Here is a 19448-nt window from a genome sequence, read left to right as displayed (position 1 = left end):
CAAAAACACAATTTAAAACATTTGCACATATGCTTTGGAAAAAATTTGAAAGGGGATTGAGAGATTAACCACAATATATCTTGCTACATTCCTTCCCATGGAACCCTTTGGGTATTTAAATTTTGTAGTCACAGTTATGGAACTGTCTAGAGTTTTACCTTTAAATCAGAGTTTATAAAACAATATATACATGTCCTTTGCCATGCAAATACAATCTCCTTCAAGTTAACAATTGCAAGTTAAATATTGTTGGTGATTTTAGTGAATTTATGTTTTTAGAAGACTCTAATAAGGAGGTCATGGACACCTCCAGGTTGTGCTGGACAATAGGGCGTCACTGCATTAGTGCCAGCCAGAGTAGGGATGTGGGGCTATCATAAGGGTTAGGAGGGAGGAGGCCGCTGCCTGTTGATACCCACTACCAAGGTATCTTCCCAAATAGAAGATCCCAAACCCTGGAATCATAGAACTTGGCCAAAGAACCTGACAAGTGCACAATAAAAGATTCTTGCATGAGATTTTTGTATATATTTTGTTTGGTCATATTTTATTGAATTTCAGTTTTTAGTTGCACAATAAAATATTTCTCTCCATGATTGCTGGATATGCACAAGAAGGTCACGAGAATGAAGGTTTGACATTTATTGGTCAAATGAAACAAGCAAATATGAAGATGGATATGGAAAAGACAGTGTTGGAAGGGAAGGCATCCAGATTTGTTTCATTGAGCATCTAATAGTATCGAAACCCTTAAATAAGACAAGGTGTAAAGAAAAATAAATCTACCAAGGTTTTCATATTCTGTCAACGCTAATTAGGTATGCTCATTTTAGCAAACCCATGATTTGAGAAAGGGGGAAATGAAGATTTTTAGATACAAAACACACCATTTGAGAAAGGGAATAGTTACAATCCGTGGATATAGAAAACACACCATTTGAGAAAGGAAAAAATTTAAAAATTTAGAAATGAAAACTATATAACAATTACGATCCCTGGATATAGAATAGCTCAAGAGGAAGAAAAACTTACCAGATCCTGTAAAGAATGCAGAATATAATGTGTCAAAACCTTCAATCGGTAGCCATTACCACCATTGCGAAATAAAATCTCAAACAACTATGGCAATATATAATGCCCAAAAACAACTATTGAAAAGGAAATAGCAAGACACAATCGATGAAAGAGGAGAGAAAATAAAAGGAAAGAAATCAAAGGGAAAGAATAGAAAGATTTATTTTGATTTTTTCAGCCAAATTCTATAGAAATTCTGATGAGGCTAACAATTTGGCGGCAGAAATTTGCAAAAACTAGGAGCAAAGCTCTCACAAATAAGCCTATCGGCTTAATTATGAGTAAAGATTTCTATGCATTCATTTTCTTATAAAAAAAGGATTGTACTATGATTGGTTCAAATTGATTTGTGCTATACAAGCTCTTTTTCATTTGAAGGGCATGACTCCATTCCATTAAATCTTTAATGATAATAGTGTTTTTTTTAACTAACAATTTTATTGCTTTTACAAGTTTTTCTTCTAACAATAATATTGCTTTTTGAAAGCCATAAATGAACTAGAGCCATTGCAACTTGCAGGCATGGAGTTTTTTCCAAGGGGAATGCTTCTTTTTTGTGCATGTCTAATATATGCATCAGAAAACATTCCAATGTATGTGGTTCTCACAAAAAGAAACAAAGAAAGTAGAGGAAAATTCAACCACATGCATTGGAATGTTTTTTGATGCATATATTAGACATGCACGAATACAAATGAAACCCTAATAACCTTAAAATAATTATCAACAAAAGAAAAAATAATACTACAACAGTATTCTTCTATCCTCCATTGATAATTATTTTAAGGTTATTAGGGTTTTATTTGTATTCTTGCATGTCTAACCTGAACCTTTGTAGTCCGTTCTACCGGTATTCTATGAAAAAACACATTTCATAATTTGACTTGAAGATTAAAAATAAATCATGTATTTTGTAGCAGGAGTAAAACTTCAAGTTGATCAAATAACCAACTTGTTAGATAAACCATCATTTTTATTTATTGCATTAGGAACAAAAAATTGACAGATCTATATATTTTTGCATCTTAATGAGATTTTTATTATAAATAAAATGCTTCTTAGCAGTAGCAGAGTTTCAACCATGCTATCCACAAGATCTTAGCATTTTCAGTTCCAATTTATTTGCAGTTTCAATCATATGTTTTCAATCAGTATCCAATTTTTAACAAGTTAAACCTATCATTTTCTTTAAAATCTATAACTTACTTTTCCTAATTAGCAATTATATTTTATTCTAAACATATCATTATATTAAATCGAATGTTTTATTGAAACATTTGGTAATTATTTATTGAAATAATTGATAATTATTTTTTAATATATGATTGAATATTTTGTTAATATATTTAATTTTGTTTTTATTTTAAAATATTATTTTTCATCTTACTAATGAATTTTTATTGTTTTAAATGAATAATGCAGATAAATATAAGTTTTGTCTTACTTTCATATAGGTATTCTCCCTTTTCTCTTAAATAAATCTTATTATTATATATATTATATATTGTTTGTGATGGGAAGAGTTAAACTTCAGATCAAGAAAATAGAAAACAATGTAAACAGACAAGTTACCTATTCCAAGAGGAAAAATGGACTTATTAAGAAGGCCTATGAACTCTCTATTCTATGTGATATTGATATTTACTAAAGAGATTTATTTCATATGTTGTATATTTAAGGAACACTTCAAATATGGTGAATATACTTTGGACTATGTATAGTATTTCATATGAAATAAATGAATAGCATTAGGGGAATTCTCAATTAAAGTTCATTCTATTTTATTTTATATTACAATGTTAAATTTTCATTTTCTTTTTAGATTGACAAAAGATGTTATAGTTTGTTATGTTGATCTACTAGAACATGAGAGAGGAAGGTATGGACTTTTTGCAATATCTTAAAAAGATAAAAATGAAATTCATAATATTTACTTTTACATTTCAATTTATTTTTTTACATATAATATGCTCACTTCAATTCCAATATTCTTGTATCAAATTACTCATTTAATAAGATAGATCTTTTACAAAGAATAAATATAAAATTTCATTAATCTTAGTTATAAGTTGTCTATGAACAAGACTGCTCCATTATTGAACTTATATGAAAGTTTGAATAGACAATTTGTATAAAAATGTATTGCAATTAACAGTAATATTATACCCACTTTCTTGTAGCTTTTTCACCTACATACCTCTAACAAGATTAAGTTTTGAATAAAATTATGTTCATGTTTAGTTTGGTTTTATAACTAATATTTTTGTCATATTTGTTCTCTATTTGGTATAAATTCTATGAAATATGACAAATATACAGGCTTCAAAATCAAGAAGTCTCAATCTACAATTTTTAATTTAATTTTTCTTCTTTGCGGTGTAATTTATTTTTGTGAATAATTTATTAATGTAGAAACCAAATCTTAGAATTAGACATAAATAAATGTTATTTTATGACATGTCTTAGTAGCTTTTAAATGAAATATTGAAGAAATTGAAGAGCGACAATGATCATGCCAATCATTTATCAAGGTCTTTTAAAAATTTATCTATTATTTTTGTACATGTAGTAAAACCCTTTTTACTATGTAATATCTTACTAATGAGTGTTTCTACATTCTATCCATGACTATGCATTATCATCAACAGCTCAGGAAACATTCCAAATGTTGAGGTATGCTTGATTTCACCATGAAAAAGAACAATGATTTCTATTTTTTTAAGTTATGATCCAATTTTGATGTATAATTATTATGATAAATTTATAGGAGATTCAAAGAGAAATTAATACATGGAAATTGCAGCTACTGAATGCAGAATCAACACTAAGGTAGAGTCTCTTACTTAATCTGAAGTAATATTTTTTCCATTAAATTATAGTACTTTGTAATTTAGTACTTTGATCTTAAAAACATCTAAACATGTGCAATTACTGATATGAAAAATATCTATTAACGTTTTTCATTGATTTCACTGTTCATATCAATGCTACCTATACTTTTATTCAATTTCCAATCAAATTATCCCTCCCTTTCTATGAACTCGTTCTCTTTGTAACCCTCCCCTTCACTAAAATTACAAAAATAAAAATCAAAAATCATATTGTTACTTTTTGTATAAATCAAATGCCCAGGCAGTATTTGTGGGATCTTAAGGAACTATTTTTGAGTTTGTAAAGAATAGAAATATAAAAAGTTTACATAAATATATTGAAGTTTCATATAATAATTCTTTTTTTATTTTAAATTTGCAGGTGTTTGAAAGTAGATCCTAATATGATAACTTCAGTACAGGATGCAGAGTATTATGAGAGAGTTCTGGAAGAATCCTTAATTAAAGTTCAACTTAAAAGGGTAGAGAAATCCACTTCTATTTCATTAAATGTCTTTTTGTAAACATATCATATAAATTTTAATATTAAAAAACCAGTATAACAATTAGTTTTGATAATTATATTATTTTCAAATTCTAAGAAAATTATATTTTACTTCAAAACAATTTTCAAATATATTACAAAGATTTCTTGAACAATCTGGCATAGTCTCGTATGGCCAAGCTAACATCCATGGTCAATCAAATATGCAGGTATGTTCCATTTGTGAGAAATCAAAATTTTGTTTTTTTTTTAAATAGTATTTTCCATATATTAGTGAAGATAAATTTTCATATAGAAATAACTCATTTAATGCCAAAACTTTTCTCTCCATTTTTTTCTCAAAATGTACACGGACGATCAAAATATATAGATATGTATCATTTGAGCAATGCCCCAAAATTTTCTTTTGTCATATCTAATGAATGGAATAGACTGGCTAAACTTTCAAAATGTTTCATACTAATGTGCATTAGAAATAGATACATTAAATGATGATAAATTATTTTGTTAACTATAAATTTGAATTTGAATTATATTGATATTAGCAGCCACAAAATAGTTCAAGTGAGAGTCAAATATTAAGCCAGATATCACAGAGAGACCAAAACTCTGTAGATCTTGCCAATACTGATAGCATCTTCAGCATCAGGTATGTCTTTAAAACTTTTGTTATTCATGGCACTGATAAATGTTTACAAATATTTTGACATTGAATAAGTGTTTGGCTTCTTGAAATGAAGGGACAGTGGGGTAGAATGCATGGCTACAACAATTTATCCATCGCTACAACAACACAGAGGAAGTATGCAACTTGGAAATCATGCAAGTGAATCCAATATATCAGATTTGAGATATTATTATCTCCCTATTGAAGACAACAATAGTGATGAGCATGTTGAGCATGATATGGTGGGCAGTGATTATGGCTCTACAATGATATTCCCATCCCAATTGCAATCAACATATGGTGTTGACTTGATGGCGCCTTCATCAATGATGTAATGCATTGATATGCATGTTTATAATGTTTTTGCTGACACTTTTGAAAACGATATTAGATTTAGTTTTCCAGAAAGGATCTTAAAAATATTTCAAACAACTGTAATTAGTTTCAAACATATCTTTTTCATTGCAATTTTTTGTTTCAATTATTAGTTCATGTGCCAATTTTTACATTTTGACATTTCAAACTATCAATGAAATTGCAATATTAAATTCTATTACACAAAGTTACAATAGTTAATACTTATTTCTTATAATTTAGAAAAGTAACTTTTTCTGATTTTTGATTTCTTGGAACAACATTTGAAGCCTCTAAGTTTCCTATTCTTCTTGACATGTAGATTCACCAAAACAAACTAAATTCATATGTAGATCCATTAATGATGTAGTTTGGTGGTCTATTTTTTATATTATTCTTTAAAGTTGTTTATGCTGTTATTTTTCTTCCATTAATTTCAGAGTAGGGCTAATTTGTTTACAACTAGAGAATCCAAAATGTTCATTTTAAATTTACTATTCCATTGCAGTTAGGGTTTCTTAAAACTGAGATAGTGCAAATGTTAATTCTGATGTCTAAAACAAATCACTCTGCCTAACATATGTGAAGGAAGTACTTCCATATTATTTTTTCTAATACTTCTTCTACTAATATTTGTAATGCTACAATTCACCTACGCTTCATCATTATATTGTCACTTTCATTTTCTATATATTTTTATTTCAATGGGTGTCTTTGGAATACTACAATACTATCCCACACATTGCATTTATCTGGCAGCATTTGAACTCTTCCTAAAATAATTAAGGAGGCTCCTTACAAGTCTACACACAAATAGAATTAGGTAGTGTTCAATGAACCCATGTTGAAAGTAGCTATAAAGTTGAAGCAAAAGACTTGGGACCTTCAACTCTCGCAAACAAGGAGAAACACTCTATTCTCAGATTTGCAAGACGTGCAACTCTAGGCCAAGCCTGTACTATCGAATTCAGGATTTGATCTCCCAATTTTCTTTCTCTTATGCATTCTATTTTTTCTTAGATTCCTTTCATGAACTATATAACTCAATGAAATTGGAAGAACTTAATTCTACAATACATGATCATGAAAGCTACATAATGAAACATTCTTCCATTCTTTCACTACTACTACAACATATAAGGAGATGGATTCACACAATATTTTCAACCAATTATATCAACAATGGCATATTTTATTTAAACTTTAAGATTCATACCATGCAAGAAGAATTACATATGGAGTGGAAATCTCATCACTCAACTCATACAATACATTGAAGGAACAAAGGTAAGAAATGGAGAACTCTCCAACAACAACACTTGATCACAACAATCATGAACTCCTTTCCTCACAAGGTTCCAATAGGAAGTTCAAAGCCTCCCAAGCTACCCAACATGGACCCACAAAACCCGCAAATAAGATTTGAACATACCATGGAGAGCTCACCTCCTAACCTAGGCTTCAAAGACACCACCCATTGAGATAGGATAACTAATGCCAAATGGGTCACAACCACAATCAAACCACAAATCCAAGAACATCACAAGAACTCTAAATCAAAGGATTCACAATGGGTTTCACCTAAGAACCCATGACAAGGGTGAAGGTGGAGTAACCGTGAAGGATATTTGAATGCTTATACACACAATTTTCATGACTTCACAAGGCTCGTAACAATCACATTTCTTTTGTAGACATGCTCCTTATCACCCCCAAATTGTGAGAAATACAAATTAAAATTCAATTTAACTCACAACTCAACCCTAAACCTAAAAATTTTACTTGGCACTCACAATTGCTAAGTGCTAGTTTTTCTCAGCACGTGAATGTGCCGAGTGGCAATTTGCTCGGCACCAACAGATGCCGAGTGATAGGTAGCAGGTGCCAAGTGAGATCGACACTTGAAGAAAAATGCTTGGCACAAGAAGAAAAATGCTCGGCACAAGAAGAGCTCGGCACACACACAGGAAACGCTTGGCACCAACTGAGAAAGAGGATGCCAAGTGTTTTATTTCAAACTTAAAAATTATAACTTAGGAAATATCAACATGAATGATTTCACCATTAAAACCAGAAAGCCAAAGCTTTAACCTTTCAAAAAAACTTGTCAAATGCAATAAATAGAAGAGGAAGATAGATTCAAGTATGCTTTCTTGCTTTCTATTCAATCTTCTATTAAACTATTACAAAATGTGGGAGCATTCAGCTTCAACTAGAAAACCCTAAAATAACCCTAAATTGATAATACTTCAAACTTCAACTCTAATGGTTGCATACAATGGTTCTTGGAGTAATCACTGCTTCAATAGGACAAATCCAAACAACAACAAACTTACTGAGTGAATAAGGGAAACACGTGCAACTGCAGGCACAAACTTCTTTCCTTCTTCCTTCTCTACTCAGCTCTGCAACTTCTCTCTGATCTGCTTGATCTGCAAACTCTACTGAATGAATGTAGAAACATTCCTTTTTGTCACATTCTTCCTTTCCCTCTCAATGTTCAAATTTCAAAACTTACCTACCAAAAATAAATGTCTACCGACCATGGATGCCTGCGGTGACTTGATAGGGTAGATGGGCGTGGGGCTCGAGGACAACCTGCACGTGTTTGATGTTTAATTTCCAAAACTCCCCCTTTGTCTCGAGCCAAACAAACAAGGATCACAACTGATCCAAATCAACTACACCAAGACTCTATCTTAAGTGTACAAAAGTTCCAATACCTAAAGGCTTAGTGAAAATGTCTGCTAGCTGCTGCTTAGACTTACAAAAATTCATCCTGATATCCCCATTCATTGCCTTGATGGAAAGAGTGGGCTCACCATTTCTTTTTCTAAAGCCATTGCTCATTAAATATGAGTCAATCCTACTGTACCATGTCTGTGGAGCTTTCTTGAGCCCATAAAGAGCTCTCTTCAACCTATATACTTTGTTCTCTTCACCTGCAATTTCATAACCAGGTGGCTGCTCCACATATACTTCTTCTTTCAATACACCATTAAGGAAGGCAAACTTCATATCCATGTGAAATACCTTCCACTTGTACTGGGCTGTAATTTCTATGACAACATGCATGGTTTCCATTCTTGCAACAGGGGCATATGTCTCATCATAGTCTCTTCCATATTGTTGTTTGTAGACCTTGACTACCAGCCTTGCCTTATGCCTATCAATCTTGCCTTCCGCATTGCATTTGGTCTTGTAGAACCATTTCACTCCAATCACTTGCTTCTTTGGAGGCAATTCAGTTAGCTCCCATGTCTCATTTCTTTCTATAGCATCTATCTCCTCATCCATGGCCTTACACCATTTCTTCTCCTTAACAGCTTCTTCAAAATAAATTGGATCACTATGAGAAAATAATGCAAAATTAACACTCTCATCATAATCTTCATACCTTTCATCTTTGTATAACTCCCTAAGACTCTTAGTCTTTCTTGGTAATAGGGAGGAGAGTGTGGGATTGGAATCTTCACTGTTGTTTCTTTGTCGACTAACTCGGTCTTCACTGGTACTCAGCACTGACACTTGGTCATACCTAGAGGAGGTAGGAAATGTCTGAATCTGCTTGACTTTTCTTCTACTTGCTCCTTCTTCTTGCTGTTCATCAACATCTTCTTCACTCATAATTGACACTTTACTTGAATTTCTTGATGACTCATCAATTTTTCGATGCCAAGACTAATTTTCAAGAAATTCCACATTTCTTGAAAGCATCATATTGTTGTTCAATGGGTCATACAATCTGTATGCCTTTGATTCTAGGTTGTACCCTGTGAAAATGCATTTCACACCTTTGTCATCAAATTTTTTCCTTTGCTCTTTAGGCACATGTGCATATGCAACACATCCAATCACCCTTAAGTGTTCAACTATCCATCTTTTTCATGACCATGCTTCCATTGGAATTCTATCACAGACTACCTTTGTAGGACACCTACTAATTAGGTAAACTGTTGTTGCCATAGCCTCTCCCCAAAATTCAATTGGGAGACCTTTCTCTTTCATCATGCTCCTTGCCATTTCAACAATGGTCCTGTTCTTTCTTTCAGCCACTCCATTCTGCTATGGTGTATAGCTGGCTATGAGCTCTTTCTTTATGCCATGTTTTCTGCAAAAGTTTACAAAAGAATTGTAGGTATACTCCCCTCCTCTATCTGATCTGAGGACCTTGATATAGTGTCCACATTCTCTTTCAGCCTAGGCTTTAAATTCTATAAATTTATCAAATGCTTCATATTTATTCTTTAAGAAATACACCCATGTCTTATGACTGAAATCATCAATGAATGTCATAAAATATGTACTCCCCCCAATGAAAGTAACTTGCATAGGATCGACAAGGTCAATATGCACTAACTCTAATGGATATCTAGCCCTCCTACAATTTCCAGAATTAAAAGGAAGCCTATGTTGCTTACCCAAAATACAAGCCTCACACTTGTCACATGAATTTCCTATACGTGGCAAACCTTCTACCATTCTTTTATTTGATAATAAATTTAAACCAGCATAGCCAAGATGACCATACCTGAGGTGCCATAACCATGAGGGGTCTTCAATCACACTCCTTAGAGCTGATTGTGTGTGAGGCGCAGCACAAACTTGAGATGAGAAACATGTCTCAATCCTCAAGGGAAACATTCTATTCTTTGTCATTTGAAATGCTACAAGTAGGTTCTTGCTCCCATCTTTTTCATGAATGACACATGTGCCATTCTCCATCAGCACTTTGTATCCATTTTGAATGAGTTGACCAATTCTCATCAAATTTTGCTTCATACCAGGGGTGAAATACACATTTTGTATTTCCCTTTTCTCACCTTTCTTGGTGCGTACCATAATAGATCCTTTGCCCACAACTGGTAGGGTTCCATTGTTACCCATCTTAATTTCTGATTTGAAACTCTTGTCAATGAATGAGAACAAGGTTTTATTACCACTCATGTGGTTGCTACATCCACTATCGAGGTACCAAACCTCAAGGCTTCCTTCTTCACCAACATTACACATGATGAAGGTAGTAGCATTGGGTCCACTTCCCATGTTCACATCAGCCACATTTTCCTGTCCTGACTGATCATTCTGCTTCTTCCAGAATTCATTTGTATAATGCCCATATTTATGATAGTAGTAGCATTCTACATTAGTCTTATTTGAGTTGTATTTTTTCTTACCTCCTCTTGAAGTATTTTGCGAGCTACTTGCTCCATCTGCTCTTATTGAGTTTTCTGTTGCACCATTTCTTTGTCCTCCATTTTCTCGGCCTCTACCTCTAGAGTTTCTTCCTGAGCAATTTTTTCCTCTCTCCCTTCCTCTTGGATTTGACTGAGCCTTGAATGTTTTCTCTTGGGAAGTAGAAGATATAGATCTATTGATCCTATGCTCATGGGTTTGAAGAGAACCCATCAACTCATCCATTGTCAAAATAGTGAGGTCTTTTGCCTCTTCTATGGTCATGACCAAATTGTCATACTTATGAGGTAAAATCCTCAATATCTTCTCCACTATCCTTTGCTCTTGATAGTCTTCTCCATTTGAATTTAATTGATTAATTACATTGGAGGTCCTTGAACTGAAGTTTGCAACTGATTCATTCTCCTTCATTTGAAGGTTATCAAACTCCCTCCTGATGTTTTGTAGCTTTACAGTACAGACTTTATCAGTCTCCTTGAAGTTCATCTCAAGAATATCCCAAGCTTCCTTTGCATAATTTGGTGCTGCAATCTTTGGGAATACTGTCTTTGTCATTGCTGCTTCAATAAGACTTAATGCATTAGCATCCTTCCACCTTGACTCCTTCAAATGAGTCTTCTGTGCATTTGTGAGGGCAACATACTGAGTTGGGTCTGTCACATCATCGAACCCATTAACTAAAAACTCCCACAAATCATTTGCTACCATAATGGTCTTCATTTTCTTTGCAAATGTATCATAATTCTATCCATTAAAGGATGGTGATTGCTACCATATCTTTCTTGCATCTCCTACCATGTCAAATAACCCAAGAAAAAAAATGCCCTAACTCACTATGGATGTGGGGCCTCAAAGCTCTGATACCATGTGAGAAATACAAATTAAAATTCAATTTAACTCACAACTCAACCCTAAACCTAAAAATTTTACTTGGCACTCACAATTTTCGAGTGCCAATTTTGCTCGGCACGTGAATGTGCCAAGTGGAAATTTGCTTGGCACCAATAGATGCTGAGTGATAGGTAGTAGGTGTTGAGTGAGCTTAGCAAAAAGAGGAGCTCAACACTTGATGAAAAATGCTTGGCACAAGAAGAAAAATGCTCTGCATAAGAAGAGCTCAGCACACACATAAGAAACACTAGGCACCAATGGATGCCAAGTGAGCTCGGCTCCAACTGAGAAAGAGGATGCTGAGTGTTTTGTTTCAAACTTAAAAATTATAACTTAGGAAATATCAACGTGAATGCTTTCACCATTAAAACCAGAAAGCCAAAGCTTTAACCTTTCAAACAAACTTGTCAAATGCAATGAATAGAAGAGGAAGATAGATTCAAGTATGCTTGCTTGCTTTCTATTCAATCTTTCATTAAACTATTATAAAATTTGGGAGCATTCAGCTTCAACCATAAAACCCTAAAATTACCCTAAATTGATAATACTTCAGACTTCAACTCTAATGGCTATATACAATGGTGCCTGGAGCAATCACTACTTTAACAAGACAAATTCAAACAACAACAAAATTACTGAGTGAACAAGGGAAACACATGCAACTGCAGGCACAAACTTCTTTTCTTCTTCCTTCTCTGCTCAGCTCTGCAACTTCTCTTTGATTTTCTTGATCTTCAAACTCTACTGAATTAATGTAGAAACATTCCTTTTTGTCACATTCTTCCTTTACCTCTCAACATTCAAATTTCAAAACTTACCTACCAAAAATAAATGTCTGCTGACCATGGATTCCTGTGGTGACCTGATAGGGTAGATGGGCATGGGGCTCAAGGACAACCTCCAGGTGTTTGACATTTAATTTCCAACACAAATGACATCAATTCATTGACAAGAAAAGGCTCATACACCTAGCTTATTTTTCCTCTTATCCATGAGAAGAGAACTTGCACTTTCATGGAGGTCACAACTAACCCTTTCACCCCAAGGCCACTTCTTCCCTCCCAAGGGTGAGTAATTCCTTCACACCCATGAACAATCCCTCAAATAAAATTCAAGAAAAACAAGATTGAAATTGTCATTTCCCAACCCTTACAAGCACAAAATAACAATACATGTAAAATGCAAGAAATACATGAACACTTGATCTTCAACATGCTATACTATTATAAAAATGAAGAGTATCCTTGGCAAGAACCACCAACCTTACTGAAAATGTGATGGAATGGAAATTTGGGAAGAGCCCTATCCTTTTTTATCAAATATTCAAACCCTAGTGTCTCTAAATCTAGAGAGTTGGTGAACAACCACTAAGTTATTCAAGGCCCTCTAAAAAGGCCTCCAAATCCCACCCACCTACTAGCAATCACTTCTTGATTTGACCCTAAGTCCTTGGGCATCATAAGTGTCTCCTACCATTAATGCAAGTTTGGGAAAGTATGTGGATAAGGGTAAGGACATAAGAATTCTCCATTTTTGCAACTTTTAGAAAATGTGTCTTTTGGAGGGTCCCTAAAGTTGCTTGGGCCTTCTAGTGGTACTTAAATCCCACTAAATTAAGCTCCTATGATCACTTTTTGGCTTCTAAAAGTGAATTAAATTTTTTAATTCAAATTCTTCTTTTGTGGGACTTCACATGATACCTCTAAACAAATGTGATTAACTTAAGCTCCTAATTAAGTTTAGTTTTAGTCTAAGGGTCTCATTGCCAAACCCTAATTGACATGTCATTTACACATATACATGACATGTTTCAATTAACACCAAAAAATTATATTACACCTTACAATTGACATGTGACTAATTACATAATGAATTAACCTAATACATACATTCAAATTACGATTACAAATTAAATTATGTAACAATGAGGTTTAAATCTCTTCAATGGGTTCAACCTTGGTTTCACAATTTGTACATAGGTTTAGTTGTTGGTTCTCCAATCAATACCATGGTTAATTCCCTATTAATTCCCTACACACTGAATTTGAATATTAGTATTTTGAGAAAATCACACACACACACACACACACACACACACACACACACACACACACACACACACACACACACACACACACACACACACACACACACACACACACACACACACACACACACACACACACACACACACACACACACACACACACACACACACACAACTTGCATAATCAAATTTAACTCAAAACATTCCTAAATTTCATTTCAATAACTTTACCATTTTCTACACATTGATTAGATATAATGGATTTGCATAATCAAAACACTACGACATCTTCATCAATTCAATTTAAATTACCAAAATAAACCATCATAATGCATGCATGTATATAAAATATCATCAAGAATCATAAGTAAAATATGTTGAAGTAATCATCATATGACATCTATAATATAGATCAATGTCTAGCCAGTTGAACAATGTCTCAAAATCTTGAGCCAAAATGTATAAAAAATAATTGTGTCAACTGAGCTATGATGGGTTGAGGTAAGGCCTCATAGGATTACAATGGATTTCCTTGAAGATCAAGTTATTGATGACCACAAGAAGATTTAATGGTTACATTTAAACTAGAATGGTCACTTATTTTTTATTCCAATGTAACAAATTTCAAATTCCCTCCTTGTAAAAGTGACTTATGTCACTTATTGTAATTAAAGTCAACTTTAGGTCTTAGTCCTTGTAAAAGTTAGGTAAATCCTAACTAAGTTAGGTAAATCCTAGCATTTGTTCATGTGTACAAATGTCTCTCTAATTTATGCTTGCTAATTTATCATATGTTAAAATAGTAACTACTTTATGCATTTGTATGGATTATGTACAATCCATGCAAAGAAAAATGTTCATCTCTTGGTATCTTGATGTGAATGCACTAGAATAGTTTATCTTTTCATATGTTAGGGTCTACTATCCACTCTTTGTCATTGTTGCATTTTATGCTCAAAACCCCTTTACAAATTGTTGTCTTTTAGGAATCTCATTTAGTGTTTGTATGTATATTCTTTGAGTTTTTGTTGTTCATCTTATTTAGATTCATGTTCTATCCCTTTATACTTTCAAGTGAAAAGTACACCAAAATAAAAATACACCCATAATATGAGGGAGATGCCCCTCTCAAATGTAGAGGAAGGTTGCAATTTGATAGTGATTAGCTGCAATCTCTCCAACTATTGGCATAATTGTTACTGTTCATAGAGAAAATAGGGTCAATTTTGAAGATAAACTCATAACCACGAAAAACCAAAAAGATCTCCTTTGCCCAGACCTTTTGAGATCTAATACTAGATGATGTAGCCAAAATTCTTCAAATAATTAACTAAAAGATAAGAGAGAAAGAATAGAAAAATAAATTTCAGAATTACCTCTAGTGAAAAGAAAAAATCGTAGCCTACTTAGTCACAACCCTAATCAACTCCATAAATCCATCAAGACATCTTAGCAGGAGAACCCTATCATTGACTGTCCTCGTACCCCTCAAATTTCTCATTATGTTATTCCTTGTGTCAATTCAAAAGCAATTTGTGCTTCTCTTGATGAATTGTAAGCTACATTCAACAAACATATAGAGGTGCCTCCTCCAAAGAAGGACCTCTCCCAAATTGATTCCCTACTTGGTCCTAATGAGGCTAATTTAGGATTCATCCAACATATGCCTAATCTCAAACACACACCCAAAAAAACATTTTGGAGAAAATTAAGAAAATCTTAAGCCACAAGTTCATGAACCAATCTATGATTCCTCTAATGTTTCCTCCCACTGATGTTCTTGCTTCTCTCTCTTAGTCAACCTCTTTGAAAGCAAGAACATCAGGAGGAGGAAACATCAAGCCAACTAAGATCCCAAGAAAGAAACTCCTTAAATGCTCCAAAATATTTCGAGCTCCTATGGATATTGAAAATTATAGGTTTCCCAATGACTTCCAAATTCATATCAGAGAATGTCAAAGGACTTGATTCCCCTAGCTGAAAGTATGTTATGAAGAGGTTTTTGAGAAACCATAATGGTGTTGATTCTCTCTTCCTACAAAAAATCAAAGCAATTGATTTTCAACTTCATATATCTCTCAAAAGTATTTTGGAGGATGCAAAGGCTTCTTCACAACCATTAAAAAGGCAAGGGAGGGGTTGTTGAGATAATGGGTGTTGCACACATTGCATAGTATTGTTATATTTTATTATGTAAAGTTGCACCTAGGACTACCTAGATGGGCATGCAACATGTAAAGATTTCCATGGGATATACTTGATGAGTTATATTGTAACATTGTGATAATATTTGATGTAATTATTTAACATTCAGGAAAAGAATTAAATGTCCAATATTAAATGTGGGATCAATGGGTTAGGCAACACATAGTTTATGTAATACTACTTGGTGGTTTTGTGACACTTTCTACTATATAAGAAGCCACAAAAGTAGTTGTAGAGACAAGACAAAAAGGCAAAAGGAAAAAAGGAAAGTCAAGCAAGACAAGGCTTGATAGGTTAGCCAAGGGAGCATTTGTGAAGGTTGGAAGCATGGCATTAGATGTGTGGATTCATGCTTGTTCACATGAATTTTTTGGTTGTGGCTATGGCTTTGAAGGCCTCCATGGTTGTATTGGAATGGTGATTTGTTGAATAATACATGGTGATAAATGCTTTTGGAGGCTAGGTTTTTTCCCTCAATGAGGGTTTCCCAAGGTATATCTTGTGCCACATTTTTTGTGGGTATGTTTTCTGGTCTCTTTCACGTGCATTTTAATTACGTATTTATTTCAAATCTATTATGTGTTATGTGAAAGAAATTATATTTTTGGTTGCAAGTTACCTTGCAAGGACTACCATTCTATATGGTCACAGGTGGCACAAATGCATCTATTATTAGGGCTCCTCTCATTGCAACATAATTTTGTGGGTTATCTTGAACCTAGATGATAAAGACAAAAGAGTTTTATTTTCCTATGCTCCCAAAGACCACAATGATAGAAGCACCCTTTGGAATTGGATGTGCTAACTAAAGGACATTCTTTGGGAGTTTATTGGGGATTCTAGTATGGTATAAATACAACAAGACAAGTTAGGATGTTCCAAATTTGATTTGAAACAAGAAGAAAAGTTCTTTTGGACTAAGGTGGGTGGTAAGTATAACCTCTTTGACTCTTTGACCAATAACAAGAATGGACATAAAGGCATTTAGCACATGCGCTCTAAATTCCAAAAGGGTGGGAGGAGGATATATTGTAGATTAGATAGATTCTATGAATGTAGGAATACTTTCAACTTTAGAAAGAATGAAGAAGGTGATTGTGTACAAGTCTTCCCTTACACTCTCTTTGATCACCATCACTTAGCAGCATCAATCATTTTGTTTAATCAGAACCAAGTCATCCCTCACAAATCTGATGGCTTTTCCCTTAATACTTCTCTCCTTAAAGATGAAGATACTAGGACTATTATTGTCTTGATAATCAGATGGTATAACCATAATATTGTCAAACACGGGTGATATCCAAAGATGGGAGACTATGACTGAAAGCTAGAAAAGGCTCTTCTATATTGTGGGGAAGAAGAAAGCTAAAGACTCTAGATTCAAAGAATGTAACATTCACAAATCTCTAATTGAAGCTAAAAAAAGTACTTAGGTTAGGAAAAACCACATAACTAGGATACTCTAGAAACTCTGACCATTGCCATAGATTCATTAAGGAAGATAACACATTCTAAGATTTAGGGAGCTAAAACGAGGACTAGAATTAATTTATTAGAACATGTTGATAAGGGGACAAGATAATATTTCTAGCTATTGAATTTGAAAGAAGTCATAGACAAGATAGACCATATTTGTGAGGATGGTAAGGAGATCTATGATCAAGGAAATATTCTTAAAGCTTTTCCCAACTATTACTCTAACCTTTTCACCTTAGAAGAGGTGGATGATTCTATGTGTAGCAAGTGGGATAGAATCAAAAGTCTTATCCTGATGTAGAGCACACAACAAAAGGGTAAACAAAGCCCAGTCAAATATATTCAAACACTGCATAATAACAAAGATAATATGACTATGCCTAAGGGCCAGCGGGAACAACAATTCCCAAACATATCATATTTCATTAATTCAACTCGATGTTACATCTTGGCTCTATTCTATTGAGACACCATCCACTATCCTCTTCTATTCTACCATTATTCCTATCTCCCCTTGTCCCTTAACGGATTTCCTTACATTATGTATAGCTTTGCAAAAACTGAATAACTAACTCCACTAATTACTAACTTTCCACAACTGAAAACATTCTTGTTCTAAACACATTAACTAAACTATGAAGTTATCATGGTTTATTAAAACCTTTCTCAATGTCAATGATAATTAGACCACTTAGACTTACATTCAAATTTTCATAACATCAATTTATCATGCACTCCATAGTTCTTGACTTTGATCTTGGTGCTCCTGCACCATACTCCCCGACTTTGAAATTGTTCCAAGTCCTCTTGGAAAACTCTATCAAACAAACTTTATCAAATGTAGTTCCATGTCTTCTCATATCTTTGACACATTTGCACTCAGCTCCTTAATGCTCCATCCTTGCTTGTTTTCATGAATATCTTGTGACTGTACTTTCTTCCTTGTCATGCTTTTCCATGCTTGATTCTTGCTATCCACACTAATTATCCATGTTTCGATACACATTTTTTAAGTGTGTGCCTTGTACTCTCCTTCTAAACCTTGTTTCTTCTTCTTGTGCTTTGGAGTTAGTGACCATATCAGTATAAAGAAAAGGACATAACATAGCCTTGCCATTATTGGGCTTTGACACAACCTTGTCAACTCCATTATGCCATAAATCTGTACCACAGTTAGATATACTTGCAACACAAACAAACTTAGTACCAAAAAACATAGTAATATCTTCATACTAGTACAGGCTACCCCTATACACATGCTTGGACTGATTTCCTCATGACTCTTCATCCTTATGATTTTCTCATATTTATATACTTCATGTTCATAAACCTATGCCCCTATCAGTAACTTATCATCATCATTTAGCCATGCTCCTTGTCCTTTCACCTTCCTCTTGGTGACTACCTTACCATTCTCCCCAAACTTTAATGGACATAGAAGTAGTCTGATTTTTTCAGCATCAAACTTTAATTCTTCCTCTTTGTCTTCATCAGAAACTATATTCTTTACTACGGTCATGCATCTTAGAACCTTTTTATTATGAGATTCACTCCTCTCCATGTAACCTATTTGCTGCAATCTTTCTTCTTGTCCCTTAGATGGACCACATACCTTTGTCTCAGCATTCTCAATGTCTTCATGATCCAAAGTACCATCACTTTTCCTTAGTATTTTCTCTTCACCTTCATGTTCCTTACACCTTAGGAACTCTCTTCTTCCCATCAACCATGTCCTTGACATTCCCCATGTAGCCTTATCATCTTGCAGTGAACTCATCACAAACTTCTTTCCATCCTTCTTAGTAAAATATTCATTTTTCCAACCACAATGTATGGATCTGACATCAACTTGCCATTTCCTACCCAAAATCATATGACAATCATCCAAAGGTACAATATCACATAATATTTTATCAACATATGGACCAATATTGAAAGAAATATATGCTTGTTCTTTGACATCAACCCACTGATCATTATTCATTCCATACATTCTCTAAGGTGTAATATGTGCTATCTTCTCAATATTCAACTTAGAAATCATATCACCTAAAACACGATTAGTGAGAGTACCACTAGAAACAATAACCCTATATACCTTACCCCTACATTTGCATTGTGTCTTGAATATGGATGACATCTGAATGTACCTTGTACCATCAT

At 33.7% G+C, this 19448-nt stretch overlaps 1 protein-coding gene across 1 annotated transcript; it reads left to right on the top strand.

Moving 5' to 3' along the window:
• The first annotated feature begins 2587 nt into the window (after positions 1 to 2587).
• On the top strand, positions 2588 to 5451 carry LOC149570051 (agamous-like MADS-box protein AGL66). The gene is made up of 10 exons (XM_089817079.1): positions 2588 to 2721; positions 2852 to 2953; positions 3394 to 3409; positions 3544 to 3605; positions 3723 to 3747; positions 3842 to 3903; positions 4327 to 4424; positions 4588 to 4658; positions 4998 to 5098; positions 5190 to 5451. The coding sequence occupies exons 1-10, from the start codon at positions 2588 to 2590 to the stop codon at positions 5449 to 5451; spliced, it is 933 nt and encodes a 310-aa protein (XP_089673205.1).
• The last annotated feature ends 13997 nt before the right edge of the window (positions 5452 to 19448 follow it).

Source organism: Cupressus sempervirens, chromosome 3 (assembly GCF_028749045.1).
Source record: "Cupressus sempervirens isolate cs-2001-9-10 chromosome 3, ASM2874904v1, whole genome shotgun sequence".
Taxonomy (NCBI): Eukaryota; Viridiplantae; Streptophyta; class Pinopsida; order Cupressales; family Cupressaceae; genus Cupressus; species Cupressus sempervirens.
The sequence above is the reverse complement of the archived record's forward strand: the minus strand, read 5'-3'. Positions and strand labels throughout refer to the sequence as shown.

Bases quoted from the DNA above. Each gene is read 5' to 3' on its own strand.
- LOC149570051 (XM_089817079.1), top strand. From the start codon at position 2,588: ATGGGAAGAGTTAAACTTCAGATCAAGAAAATAGAAAACAATGTAAAC. The intron at 4,659-4,997 runs GTATGTTCCATT...TGATATTAGCAG, and splicing joins ATGGTCAATCAAATATGCAG to CCACAAAATAGTTCAAGTGA. The intron at 5,099-5,189 runs GTATGTCTTTAA...CTTGAAATGAAG, and splicing joins GATAGCATCTTCAGCATCAG to GGACAGTGGGGTAGAATGCA.